Source organism: Natrix helvetica, assembly GCF_964273705.1.
Source record: "Natrix helvetica genome assembly, chromosome: 1".
Lineage (NCBI taxonomy): Eukaryota > Metazoa > Chordata > Lepidosauria > Squamata > Natricidae > Natrix > Natrix helvetica.
The window spans coordinates 58,533,895-58,549,225 of NC_138548.1; the positions used below are offsets into that span (position 1 = coordinate 58,533,895).

The following is a 15,331-nucleotide window of genomic DNA, read 5'->3' on the forward strand; positions in this document are numbered from 1 at the left end:
TCTGATGGAAAAGTGGGCTCAAAAGATCTAATTGTCTTCCTATGAAGTAAGACTTCTAATTCACAATTTAGTAGTCAAACTCTGAACCCCTGGATGAAATGTGACATTTCCTTTAATTATCCATGCATAAATCAATACCCTCTCTTACGTACTCAGTCAATCATCACCTTGTTTATGTCAGGATGAAAATTGAGATCGCACATGAATTAATCTAAACTGTAGCAAATAAAACCACTGTCCTCTTTAAGACCTGTAGAAATGTAGCTCTTTCTAATCATTCCAAGGAGGAGAACCAAGAATTTAAGAGAATGTGCCCACAGAGATTCCTCACAAACTACTTTCACAAACTAGAGCTTAGAAACATATTATATAATTGCTTAAAAAAATATCACCAAGTACTTCCTACTTTCTCCCATGTATAGCAAACTAGGAGCTAGTAAATAAATGTGTGCCTGTATGCATGGAGTTAGGTATGTAGAGCATACATATATCGTAATGGCCATATGAAGAAAGTGTGATAGCTATTAACTGAGCTTTCCCACAAGACAATGGACATTCAGCAGCCAGAATAAAGCATGAGATGTGTACATACGTTTTGAGAGGTTGTTCCAGTAGCCTTACTTGTTTACACGCATCATTTCTCTCCTCACTGGCCAACTTCAGCCTAGCCATGATGGCTTCATCATGGGCGTGTTGTGCAGAATGAATTTCTTCTACCAGAGCTGCAATACAGTAAATAGATGTATTGTATGAGTATGACCCACAAAGGAAATTTATCTATTTTATAGATGTTTTTAACTTTTCTAAATTAATGGATATTTATTTATCCATGGGAACTAATTATAATGTCTTCCATATTAATCATTTCCAGACAGACACCCATATTAGTCAGGACCCAATTAAAAATTTCTAAATTAAATGAAGGAATTGCTGAACCTAATGCAGATAGGTTATTTAAGTATGCTTAAGGGATGAAAGCATTCAATGAATTGTTTTTCCTTTAAGGCATTGTTTATCAATTTTGGCAGCTTCAAGATGTGTGGATTTCAATTCCCAGAATTCCCCCGCCCAGCCTTGCTAGTTGTCAAGATTATAAAACACTGTTTTAAGGAAATACTGATTCTTCTAGATGCCAAGCTGTGTCTAATGTTGCCATGTAAAAAGAACCATGCTGGATCAGAGCAAAGCCTCATCTACTTGAATAATCTTTTCCCACGTGCAGTGCAACTTGAGCGTTTCTTAGGGAAAAGTTGTCGTTAAGAAAGGACATGATGCAGACTCATTGCATTTGTTCTTCACCTTGGTCCTATATAATTGCCTGAATCTGAGGGTAGAGGGGTAAGAAATACTGTATAAATCTGATGGTATCCCCCTCCCCCTGTTTAAAATTAATCAGTAACAATGTTTTTTTTAAAAAAAGTCTGAAATCTCATGACAAGCTACATGCAAATCTCAAATTCTTGTGAGATTTTTGAACTCATACAAATTTTGCATTTTCTGATATTTACCTATGAAACTTTTGATCGGAAAATGAAAAATTACCCCAAAATTTGGTCCATTAGCAAACTTTTACATGATTTTTAGTGAGAAATGATACTGCAAAATTTTCATTGTTCTAGTATGCAACTATGCGAGATTTAAAGACAAGATCACTGAAATCATAGAAGAGTTAATCTTCCTCCTCCTCCTTCTTTTTCCTCCTCCTCCTCCTCTTTAACACCATGGTATCTAATATGGGGTACTTATTTAATCTGAAAATAATAGCCCAGTCTTAAATCACAATTGATGCAAGTCTTCTCCAAAAGATTCTAGAGCAAAATGAGGAATGAAAGCACAATAAATACAATTAAAAAGTAAAAAAAAACCAATCAAAATATAGCAGGTGACAGATAAAAACACTGCTGACAAATTTGTTATAATTTTGGAGAAAACTGTATTATTATACACACAAGCTGTGTTTTGAACAACTAGCATTAGCTGAAGCTGCCTCTTCAAAAGGTATTTAAAAGGCATTAAAATAGCATTTTATGAGATTTATATCCTGATTTTCTCTTGTACAACTCAAAGTGGCATACATGTTTTCCTCAAAAAATACTCCATGAAATGTTTTAGGCTGTAAAAGAGTGACAATCACACGAACTAAAAGTTACTGGTTTCTCAAGCAATACCTTAATTGCTGCATCAAATTGTCCATCTCAAACCGTTTTTAGGAAATGTTAGTAATGTAACTTAGTGGATATTATTGTATTTTAAATTGCTCCTCCATAAACTGCTGTGTGGAGGAAGGGGAAAGAATAATCACGCTGATAAAAGAAAAAAAAATCTGGGTAATCCATTTGACTTTAGTGGAACAATGGGCAAAGTTTTTCAGGTCTATTGCATCAAAGTCACCTTTGCTATTTCCTGGAACACCTAGGTTTATTTTGGCAAACTATTTCAGCCAAGCCAAGTTCGTTTAAGTATTTTTTAAAATGACATTTTAGTTGAAATATGAAGCTTCTTGAAATAAATGTGCATATTCAATGTCATGTGGAGGAAATAAGGTATTAGTCACATTGCCAAAGCAGAAGTCTATTATTTTCGGTGTAAGCTGGCGTAAAAGTAGACCCAACAAATCAATTGCGTATCGTATTTTAAGATGACTGAAAAAAACCCATATTTTTTATTAGTAAAATAAATTTAGCTTATCTTGCTGCAGTAGCAGGCCATCAAAATTTGAGTATCATTCCAAGCCAAACATCTGGATTACAAAATGGCTTGCTTCCTGAAAGATAATTGTACTACATCCATCAAGACTAACACACTTGTACTTTTAAGATCGATAATAACTGTAAACAGTTAAGGTACATAGCTATTTCAAAGTTCACTTAGAAAATCAACATAGCATTTTAGTTGGAATTTGCTCATTAAATACCCATAACAGTAATGCAAATTATACGAGAATGAATAAAGCAAATACATATATTTCTTTGTTTTATTAAATGTAAAAGCTGCTGTTAATCACATAGGCTGTGTTGTATAAACTTTTCTCTTTAACTATTAAAAGGAAGTCTTTACAAAAGTCATTAGAGATCCTTATTCTTTGACTTGTATAAATTTCAATATTTGTTCAGTAAAGGTTCACAGCAGTTAAATTACATTAACAAATATTATTAGCTACTATGTAAGCCAACTAAGTAAAATACTTATATTGCAGGTAAAACAAATCATTGGATGTTTACGATAATATTTGGACATGTACACTTTTAAACAAGCTTATCACATATTTTGTAATTCTAAATCAAATTACAGAAACTCAGAGTAGATCTTTCTACACCCCACCCCCAAATGCTCAAATTTGTTTAGTAAGCTAATTGTTTTCTAATATGGGATAAAGCAAATATGAAGAAGCTGAATCATTTGCAGTATAAGTTTACTGAGTCAAAGCAGTGTACATATTTTCTCAGCTAAACCCAGTTCTGTTGGCAAACCTTTTGGCCACACTTTCAGGCTACCTTTAAAATACAGTAGTAGCAAGAGAGGGTGTTAGAAATCATTCTAGTATAAACATTGGTTCATGATTCTCCAAACAACAGAAACTTGAAGGGGTGGTGGATGAGGCAAAGAGAGAGGGCATCTATGTCTGTTTGCTGATTTCTTAGAGGTCATCTGTGTAAATATAGAAACTGAATAGTAAATGCTGGGAAGAAGGAATAGTTAGGAGGTTTAGATAGTGTACTGCAAAACTCACATGATATGAAGGGGAAAAAATACAGCTTTAACCTTTTAGACAATAGTTAAGATTTCTAAATAAACCAAGGTAATTAAGATATTGTTCTATATTCTGAATTGTCCTGTAACATGCAATTCTAAAAAAAAATCTTTTGTTGTAGATCAACAAAAGCTGGCTGGGGAATTCTGGGAGTTGAAGTCCACAAGTCTGAAAGTTCCCAAGTTTGGACACCCCTGTTGTAGATACTTTGTCAATATGCTGATGCACTATTTTGCATTTTTCTGGAATAAAAAGGCAGCCTAACCATATCTCCCTTCAAGGAGTTTTTATATATTCAGAAATTATCCGTTCTTCCCATAATTATTCCTTATTTTGCATATTTGATGAGATATTATTATTGAGAATGTATCCTATTCTATTTTTCTTTATGTACACAGAGAGTATATGCACCAAAGACAAATTCCTTGTATATCCAATCATACTTGGCCAATAAAGAATTCTATTCTATTCTATTTTAGCTGCAATATTTCTTATAGGTATTTTCGGTAAGTGAAAAATAAATGTACTGCCATAGCATGCAGATTGTCATAAGAGTTTTGCGATTTTGGAGTTAGTATTCAAGATTAGGGACTGCTGAACTCTCTGTGACCCAGGATTTTCCTCAGAGCAGGTTAAGGACTGATCACAAGACTTTTAATGGCTTCACACAGATATCTTTCCCCACAAGAGTCAATATGAAGGACTACTGAGCTACTTTTTATTTTCAAGCTATCCCTAGTAAAGATAAAACATTCCTAATCTGAAAAATATTTTCAAGGGCAACCTATAGAGAGTTAATATGTAAACGAACTGAAACTGAACAAATAACATTTCCAATTTTGTCTCCATTTCAAATAAACAGGGAAGACTGCAATATAAAGCTTATTTGAAATTAAAGTATATGAATCCCAGATTCCTATAATTTTTTTTAAAAAAATTGATAGGGAAATGGGTTCAGCTCAGAACAAATTTTGATTTTTCTACAGGTTTAAGCAAATGTCTCCAACTCAAAAGAGTGCTTGGTGCCTTTATGGAAGTATTGTTAGAATATGCGACAGTATTTATTTGCTTATATATAGAATTATCAACCTGTATATGTCATTAGAAAAATGCTCAAACCTGGAATATCATCTAGGTTCCAGACTGGGAATTTATGAAATAACCAAATGTCAGTAGTTTCCAGACACTATAAACCATTTGATAAAACACTATATTGACTTAATTAAATTACTAAAATATAAAAGTCTTACAGCAAAAATGAATGAAACAGAATTAGAACAATTTTAAGAGGACAAAACCAGATATTACAGACTGCAAATCATTTACATTTTAAAATGATTCAGCAGATAAAGCAATGTGCAGTAACACTGATAGAAATGCCAACACCTTTATTGCCTTGTATACAATTGATCCTACATTTCTGGTCCTATAAATGCATTGATTATACCCAAACTGTTTAGCAATACCTGTAAAAGTAAGTGAAAAGACTTTGCACTCTGGTGTTTTCCTGTTTACTTAGATCCTCAGAGGGAGAATGAAAGAGAAGGCGTGCAACTAAGAATGTATACATCTCCCTCCACTGTATTTGCATTTCTGAGTTCTTTACTAAAACCAGTTCTCTGCAACTCTAAATTTACTGTGTCTTTTAAAATACACATTTTAGTAATCATGAAAGCCTATGTGCTACTACTTATCAACAGTAGTTAAAGACAAAAGTCATCTATGTACACATCCATAAAAATTTCCACAACTAAACTCAATATATTCTACCTGAATTGTACATAAACGAATAGCTCTTAAAAGGATTGTTTCTCAGTGAACACCTGGATTTATTTTTCTTTTTTACTGATAGGAAAGGTTGACACACAACATTTACTACCAAAATACTAGTCTCAATTATTCCTACAGTTAAAAACAAAACAATAGCAATAACCAATAGCACATTCAATGACTACAGGGAGACAAGTGCCACTTTGTGGAGGTGGGAATGTGGAGGAGAAACCATAGGGCTATATTATCAATCACACCATACAATCAAAATGCACTATTCAATCTGTGTGAATGTCTGTTATTCCACAAAGACATTCACATTTCAGGATACCCTTATTTTCAAAATAAGCTTTCAGAAGAAATAATTTTTCTGACCCCTTAAACTAGTTTTTGAAAAGTGCATTTCTGTCCTATATACTGGTGCATTGAGTTTTGCAACTTTAGAGAACAATTCTCTTCTCCCTAAAGTCCATTAGTTAAACTCCAACTGATTTTAGTGAAATGAAACAGGACCTATAGCTTATTAAAGGTCTTGGAATTTGTCAAGACACGTATAATGAAAGATTTAGGAAATTTATTTCCATAATACAACAATCCTACAATAAAACTAGGGCTGGGTGTAGTCTGCATGTAGAAAAATAGAATAATGTGGAAAAAAACAATATATTACATACTTCAAAAATAGAATGTCATAGATATTTAGATTTACAAACACAGGGTTGTGAACTATTCTGATCTTTTGGCTAAAGCCCAATATTGGCTTTATTTCAGTTTAATTGGAAGAGGATCTTAAATTCATCTTCTCCATGAGGTATCGGGAACCTGGATTTCTCTTTGTAGCAAAGGTTAATAAGAAATGTGTCTGCAAAAGTCAAACAGCATTAAATATCAAAAACTGATTATTATTCTGCGGCAGTTGTTCTGTCATTCATAATCTCTCCATGCTTCACCCTTCCACAGCTAATCTTTAATGGATGACATGCAAGAAGGAAAAATAAATGGCATCTAAAAAGAAATACCAAAGTGAGCTAAAAATATAGTTTTGTCTTCAGTGGAGACAAAAGGTAAAAGGAAATATCCGTGCTAAAAGAACTTTAGCACTATTTGTTTCTTGTTTCTGACTGGACCAAGCACAAACATATTATTTACTGCAATAAAATTGTTTCAATTTGATTCAGAAATATTTTAAAAACCAAACCATTTGTCCCATTTCATAGTTTTAATGCTTTAGTTGAAGGACTGAAAGGAACAGCGGCAGAGTTATGTTAGAAATTTTGAATGGGACAATATGGAAGTGCATCAAAGAGCAGATGTGAATCTGCATCTCTGCCAAAATAAATCTGAATATTCTCTCTGTATTTAGACCAATACTATCTTACAGGAAGTATCTTAAGGCCCCAGATAGTGAGGCCACAGTGGCCCAGTCTGCTAAATAACAATGTAAGATATTTAGGCAAATGCGTTTATTTAAATAAATGAAATATAACCACTGCATAGTTTTAAAATAATAAACAGCTTCCATATTGCAGCTTTTGTACATTTTAAAAAGTTTTTCAGAATTTCATCTCTTGTAAAATAGTGATATTATTAATAAACACAAATTTAGCTTAGAATCTATTTTTCTATATTTTGAATTTGAGATAGCTTTGTTTCAATTCTAAGGTCTATGCAGCAAATTATCTACTCTTCAAGAATATAAGGCAAATTTATATTTGGTTCACAGTGTCTTCTATTTCTTATCATTTAAGATTATAGATTGATATTGTGTTGTGTATGCTTATAATGATGATGATAACGACGGAAGGGTCTTAGCGAGATGAGGCAATATTCCCACATACAGTGGTGGTGGGGCGGAGTTTTGAAAGATTGTTGTTTATTATTCTCCAAACAGCAATTTCTGTTTCAAACAGTAGCAATTGTCAGACCCTTAAATCAGCCGATATCTTTTCTCAGTACAGCATGGCCAAGTGCCAAGGACTTTAATGAAACAACAAATATTAACTAACTGACTGGCAGTGTTTATCTGGAACACCCTGCCCTGTTATTGCAAGTGTGGAACAAGTTAAAAAGAGTTTTAAGGTGGTTTATAAGATTTATTGAAGCAGTGTACAGGTATCTTATTGAAGAGGCCTGCAAAAAATAACTCTCGGCAAATCCTGGTCATTTAGAGCCAATGGGTCTTTTCATATGTACACAGTTTGTATCTATTTTCCCTGTTACAACCAGTAAGAGCTGCCCAAAACCCATAAAAGAAAATGGGATAATCTCTGTGTCATTGTGCCTTCATAATTCTGTTCTTTCTACATCCAGAGCTTGGGTGGAATTGGTGTCAAATTTTTGAGCCTTTAAAAAAAATACAGGCAGAAAGTCCTACTGGCTGCCCAGTGTAAACGTCTACAGCATACACAGTGCTGAAAGAATGAAAGCCTGCATGTTACCCCCACTGTTAGCAAAGAGCAGAGATGTCAGAAGCAGGTGAGCGAGGAACAATAGAGATGGAGCTAATGGAAAGCAAGCAGGAGCAGAGTGATGGAGCTGCTGAGAGACAAGAGGCTAGAGAAACAGGGAGGACTGTGAACAATGGCATCGAGAAAAAAACAGCTCCTAGGCAGACTAGGACAGAATAGCAGTCAGGTTTCATGGGGCCAGTACCAGCATAAAAACAAAGGCCACAGGAAAGAGCTCAAAATGAGAAACGATGCAAAAGAAGGGAGGCAACATTATCTCCAAATACTGTTCTTCAGAGAAGAATTATCTAGCTCACTTTTGTTCCTGGGATGGCTCTGAACATGCTAGGCTCTCTTTGAGTTGGAGCAACCTTTCTAGCTGTGTGTCTGCAGAGAGGTGGGTTGCTGTGGGTACGGCCTGGTACAGCCATACTGGGTAGTGGCTGGGAGCAGTTGAGAGCGCACCGGTACAGTGGCTCATTTGGCCCACCTGCCCTCCCGCTCTCTATAGCTTGTTTTTATGGCAAACGGCAAAGTGCGCACAAGTGCACAGCGTGTGGTGCCTGTGCAAGTCCTTAGAAACAGCTGGTTGTCACAGGGGTGGTGGATTGCACATGTGTGTGCAATGCACGTCAGGCGTGTGCACAGTGCATGTCTGGCACGTGAACGAACAGACCGCGATCAGTGTACCGGTAGTGACGGTAAGAGCAACCCACCACTGGTCTGCAGGTGATGTTTGGCTGAAACCATCATTATTAATAACCATTCCTGAGGATGCCTTGGAAATACAAGGGACCATAACAAAATGGTAACCAAATTAATAGATAAATCTTTTGCGATGCCTGCAAACCGTCCCACTGCAATAGCAAACCTGCATTTTTATCCATGATTCTTCCCCAAATTGAATTTAAATTAAGGAAATGTATGATATTGTGTACAAGAGGTTTGTGTAGAGGCAATGAAGGTTTAGCCTTTAACTCAGTCATTTAAAGTCTGTAAGGAAAGGGAAGAAAAGAAAAGCTAGTGTTTGACAAAAAAATAAAAAGACAATAATCAAAGTATAGAAATGGACACTTTGAATTTCTTTTAGCTGATTCCAAAATACTTATAATAGTAATGATAAAGACTGCGTCACCCATTCATCTGTTTTCAATTATCTGTTTCAATAAATAACTATACAGTATCAATGCTGTTGCTGCCCCTCTGCTGCAGAAATATCTGAAATATTTTTTTTTTCTTCATAAGCCTTTCACATTTTTTTCTACTTGTTTCCCCCATGTTTGTATTTTTCTGGTTTGAATCCTCTTCTTCCACCCCAAGTAATAGTAAGTTCACTTCCCACCTTAGATATATTGCTTTTTCTTCAACCACAGTTAAGCAGGGAAAGAGTATGAAGTGGTTACCTCTAAAAATCCAACACTGAGATGGAACAGTACCCTCTAGTGGCCAGAAAACGGAGACTGTTAAGAGAACTGGCTAGACTACAATCAATCAAGTCAGAACAATTCTAAAAAGGCAGAAATCAGACAAAGATACCCAACTCAAAAGTCTAACTTTACATAAAAGCATGATAAGTATATCAATATAATAATTTTAGCCAGTTTTTTTTCATAAGACACTGCTCTTCACTTATTCTGCCTTTAAGTCATTCTTGTCATTATTTCCTTGCAGAAATAATGCAGAAGTAAATCCCTTCCTTCTTAAAGCTGTTGGATTACTAGCTGCTTTGATAATGTGTGAACACCAGTCCTGTGTCCAAGTAACTCATCCTGTTCACTGCATTTCTTCTGAGCTTCGGATCTATGCCTATTTACTCTGTATGATAACTACAGATGGGCATCCATGTTAGGGGGATGTTTTCCTATTGCTTTGCTGTTTTTATTTCTCCATCTGCTCCCCCATACTCTTTCCTTCTCTTAACCTCTTCTCAAACATCAGCAAAAGATATAAGCATATGCTCTGCAGAGCTGAATACAAGCTGGAAATGTTAACTTTCTACTGCAGGCAAGACATTTCTGAATTTCAGATGCAACCTACTTCATCAGTGATGTTAGGTAAAAATCTAATTTCATTTCTTCATATCTCAGACAGCTTCTACAATAGTTTGCTTTCTTTCTCCTGTCAATTTTTTTTATTACCAATGTCTTTCCAGCATGGAAACTTTATTATTCTTTGACATTTTTCCCAAAGTCTATGTGCACTTTATTATAACCTTATCTTGTGATGTTGTCAGAGTCTTAAATGCAGTGTAACTTAACTTGTGTGCATATATCATCTAGCTGAAACTTGGTCTATTTCCACCATGTGTAAAGAACAATAATTAACAGAAAGTAAGAGAAAATCTCAATAACATTTGATAGATTTTCTAAAAAGAAAAATTAAATAAAATTATTTGGATCCAGACTCTTATATTAAAACCACTTTTGAGATTTTTTATGTGATGGAGAATGAATATAAAGCAAAGAAACAAAACACATATGGTAAAGCAATTCCCATTCGGCTGAGCAATGGTCTAGATTTGATTTCCAAATCATGTTTTTCTTTTTCTGACCTTTCATTAATGAAAGCATCTTTCATTAATGTTTGGATGTTGCTATGAATGTGGGATACCTTAAAGCAGCCACATCTGTCCCAAACACTATAAGATAAAGGTAAAGGTCCCCCTCGGACATATGTGCTAGTCGTTCCCGACTCTATGGGGCGGTGCTCATCTCCATTTCAAAGCCGAAGAGCCAGTGCTGTCCAAAGACATCTCCGTGGTCATGTGGCCGGCATGACTAAACGCCGAAGGTGCACGGAACGCTTTACCATCCCACCAAAGGTAGTTTCCATTTTTCTACTTGCATTTTTACATGTTTTCAAACTGCTAGGTTGGCAGAAGCTGGGACAAGTAATGGGAGCTCAGTCTGTTACATGGCGCTAGGGATTCGAACTGCTGAACTGCCAACCTTTCTGATTGACAAGCTCAGTGTCTTAGCCTCTGAGCCATTGCGTCCCTCACTATACATCAGACACTCTATGGTTGCTTTAAAGTCTGCAAACTGACACTACAGGTCTATTCTCATGAACTCCAAAGTACTTCTATGAGATTGCCTCTGAAACCTTGCACTAATAAGTCCTAATAACCAGAACAATCTGAACAGAATTTCAATTCTGTACATGAACTCAGCCCGTTGAATCAAAATACGTGGATTTCCTATCCACAGTTTGCTTCCATGGATTCACTGACAAAGAAAGAATACAAAATAAAACATTTTACCATTACAAACACAGAGGCAAAATTCTGTGCAAATACCCTAAAAAACCAGGTATTTGTGGAATTTAATTCAAACAGTTCATGCACTTAGTTGATTGATAATCCAGACATAACTAAAATTCAGGTGTTTTAGGATGAGAGCTTTTAAAAACAAACAAAAGAAATCTATATATTTATGCTAAAAAATTTTTCCCAAGGTGTACAATGACTAACCTATTTTCATTGGTGTCATTGAAACACACTGTGAAAATTCAGTTGATTTTTTTCAACTGAATAATCTTCTGTTTTTTTTAATCTACCTCCACTTTTCCATCATCCTTAAACAGCTGGGTTTTCATTAATCAAAAATCACATTTCTCCATCTACCAAAATGAGGGTCAGGTCTCCCATTGGGGGGATTATAAGAGTATCTCCAACGAGATGTGTGGGGGCAACATCCCTCTGAATGAGCTAAAACAATAAATGAGCATTTGAACTGCTGGCTGGAAAGGTAGTGACCGTGGTAATCATTATTTCCCTTGTTTGTATAGGACCTTCCAACAAAACAAATAATGTTTTTGTGATTGGATTGACATGGTGTTAACAATGCATTTAATGCCAAAATCAGTATGAATACAGGTAAAGCTCCTACTAATACCGGTACCAGGATGTTAAAGCCACCTATTTTCTAAGCAACTTTAAACAGCCTCATATTAAAAAAAGAAAAAAGCTAAGCCAGCCCTCCTTTGGTAAATATATCAAATGGCATATAGCAACCAAGTGAAATGCAAGGGCCATATTGCCATCTGTTCAATGCTTGCCTACAGTACCTGCAGCCTTTTCTGCAATCTTGGCTTCTGCTACACTCTCTTGTAGCTCTAAGTCCAGCTTTAGTGTCTTCAATTCCTTGTCTTTTTCAAACAGCTGATCCTGAAGCTAGATTGAACAAATATATTGTAAAATATAAATTCAAAGGTAAAATGTAGAGTACATGGGCACATCCTAATTTACAATATATACATATATGAGAAAAGAAGTTAAAACTTATTTCTTATGGGAAACAAGGAAAAAAAATCTGTTTTCCAAGAAAATCAATAATTACAGTTATTTTTCTCAGCACCGCTCATTTTGAAAGAGTATTTTGTGGTAGTACTATATACCGGGACCCAGAGACATATGATGATGCCATGTTTCCTAGGCATGTCTGCTGAAAAACTAGTTCTTCCAAGTTGAATGGGATGGTGTCTAAGATTGCAGCCATAGACAACTGAGTAGGATTCATGAAATGGTCGCAATCCTCATTTTATAACTGAATGAATTCTCTATTGTGGAGTAGTAAGTTCAGAAAAAGCATTTCTGGTGCTGAAGAGATGGAAGCTGACAAGAACCACATACAGTACATAACTGGGCTTTTTCACCCATCCTTTCCCACCTACCATGTTGGCATCATATCATAAGTCGCTTCAGAAATTCAGATTTTTGAGAAGCACAGCCAAAGGTCTACGTCTCATGTCCTTTTTGAACAATAATATTGCTAAATCACTGCTATTAAAATCAACAAGCTTAATTTAGCATGGATTTCAATGGCTCTCTACTCCACCAGAGGGGTTGGGACTGCAACTCCCAGCATTCATGTTCAGCATCCCTAAGGACTATCTTGATTTTGAATCCTGAGGTTTATAGTTCCATGGTCACTGAAGACCATTAGATAGAGAAGTTTGGTCTAAAACAAGAAACAACTATAAGGAAAACAGATTAAATGATTTCATAATAAATAATTAAGATGTGCAATAACATAATTCAATCTGATTTTTCAGTATTGAAGCCACAATCATGATTTTCATCCAATTTCTCTAATATTTTTGCTCTGCTACTCAGGAAACATTCTGGATTTCTCCTATTTGACGATATTCAATTATATTTTACAATGAGATTTTGATAAGTAAGTTCTGCTAATGTATTGGAAAAATAATATGTTGCAAATCTTAATGTCATGAAAAAATATCATTCATTCATTTACAGCAGTGGTGAACCTTTTCTTCACCATGGGCCTCTTTTAAATACCTTTTGTGCAGGGGTGAAATTCAGCAAGTTCTGACAGGTTCTGGAGAACCAGTAGCGGACATTTTGAGTAGTTCAGAGAACCGGCAAATACCACCTCTGGCTGGCCCCAGAATGGGGTGAGAATGAGATTTTGCAGTATCCTTCCCCTGGAGTGGGGATGGAGATTTTGCAGAATCCTTCCCCTGCCACGCCCACCAAGCCACACCCACAGAACCGGTAGTAAACAATTTTGAATTTCACCACTGCTTTTGTGGCCACGGACCATGGCCACAGACGCCTAACACTTATTTCAAGTGAAGATTTAAATCATAAGATTTCTTCAAGCCTTCATGTCTGTGATGCCATCATTACCCTCCAGGGGACATGGAACACAGGTAAACAACCACTAATTTGTAGGATGGTTTAAGTAATGAATTCACTTCCAAGAGATGGTACAGACTGACTGCAATGCAGTTGAAATGTAAAATTCAGTAATGTACAATGGATCTCCTACCAATCAATCAGTGACGTGTGGTGAGGTTATGGCTGGTGAGGCACTGACGTCATCACAAGAAAAGAGAGGGGAACAAATTAGAGAGAAAAGGGGGAGAGAGAAATAAAAGGGAGCTGAAGGGAGAGAATGAGAAAAGAGAGGGAAACTAATCAGCGCTAAAAGCCACCCACGTCCTCTCTCCCTTCCTCTCCACAACCTTCCCCCCCGAAAGCTTTTTCCCAAATAATACCAGCAGCCATTTCATCTCCACCAAAGTAGATACATACAAATATGCGTGCGCACCACACACACACACACACACACACACACGCACACCAAACAAAAAATAAAATAAAATAAAAAATGGCAGAAATGGAGAAAGGAGTGAGACCTCCAGAAAATAAAAAAAGCAGGAAGCTGGCTCATCCTGTAAAAAGGGAAATCAATGAAGAGATGAAGGTACATCTCTGCGCTCCCCCTTTATTGTCATTGTATCGCAAGCGAGAAGGGAAGAAAAAGGGAAGAGTTGAGTCACAGAAAGAATGAGCGCCCTCTACTATGAGGCAGGAGAACTGCGTGCCTCACCTACCTCAGGATTTTTTAGGCTTTTAACCCTCGCTTAACTCTGCTCGAGCGATCATAAAACGCCTAAAAAGTCAGAATAGATGAGGCATGCAGTTCTCCTGCCTCATAGTAGAGGGTGCTTTTTTAGAGGCTTTTTTAAACAGTTAGGCAGTCATTCACAGTGAGGCAGCAGCTAGCTAGTCTCACCTCAGCACTCGCCTTTTCCCTTTTACATTTTTTTTCTTTTCATGATGAGAGCGGTGAGGCTGTGCCTCCCCGGCCTCCCTGACTGCATGTCACTGCCATCAATGTAGATTAAACAGATTAACATGTGTGTAATTCCTTATGTGTCTTGATCTACAACTAAAATTATTCTAAATGTTTAATTATATCATAATAAATAAATAATAAATAAATATTTATTTCTTAGCCGCACCCTCTCCCGAAGGACTCGGGGCGGCGTACAATGAAACATATGAAATAAATATGTGGACAAAACAAACATATAACAGAGACATATACCGAGACATACACAAGGAGGAGGTCGGCTGATGAATAAAAAACAATTAGAATACAGTGATTAAAAAAAACCCTAAATAATTAAATATAATTAAAATACCCAATTAAAAACCCGTCATGGCACATCCTGAACAATTTTTATCTTCTCAAAATTTTTTAATTTGAGTAACATTTGGAAAAAAGATCAAGATCAGTCATAAGCCCTGTACTAGAGCCAGTTCCTTTACAGAATATTAACACATCAAGGAAACAAAAGTAATATCCCAAAATCAACAAATCATGAATTATATCATAAATAATCATTCTTCAACAACAACAAATCCTGAACATTGTCAATTAGAATAAAGAATACAGATATCTGTGACTAGATTAATAGGTTGTATACCTTCTTATTGTTTGCCCTTAGAACATCCAATTCATTTAAAAGGAATGCAATATTCTTTTCTTTATCTAGATTAGCAGTCACAGAGTTGATTTTTCCTTCTTGTTTTTCAGTAGAAGTACTATAT

General features: G+C 35.9%; 1 protein-coding gene across 2 annotated transcripts in view; it reads right to left on the reverse strand.

The window, feature by feature from the left end:
* Nucleotides 1-15,331, reverse strand: part of MIPOL1 (mirror-image polydactyly 1) — a 215,445-nt gene that overhangs the window by 120,684 nt on the left and 79,430 nt on the right. For both annotated transcript variants that reach the window (XM_081968555.1, XM_081968556.1), the window contains exons 4-6: nt 15,208-15,325; nt 12,034-12,139; nt 593-722 (exon numbers count right to left, since the gene is read on the reverse strand). In XM_081968555.1, the coding sequence (XP_081824681.1) occupies nt 593-722; nt 12,034-12,139; nt 15,208-15,325 (354 nt within the window). The remainder of the gene's footprint in view (nt 1-592; nt 723-12,033; nt 12,140-15,207; nt 15,326-15,331) is intronic.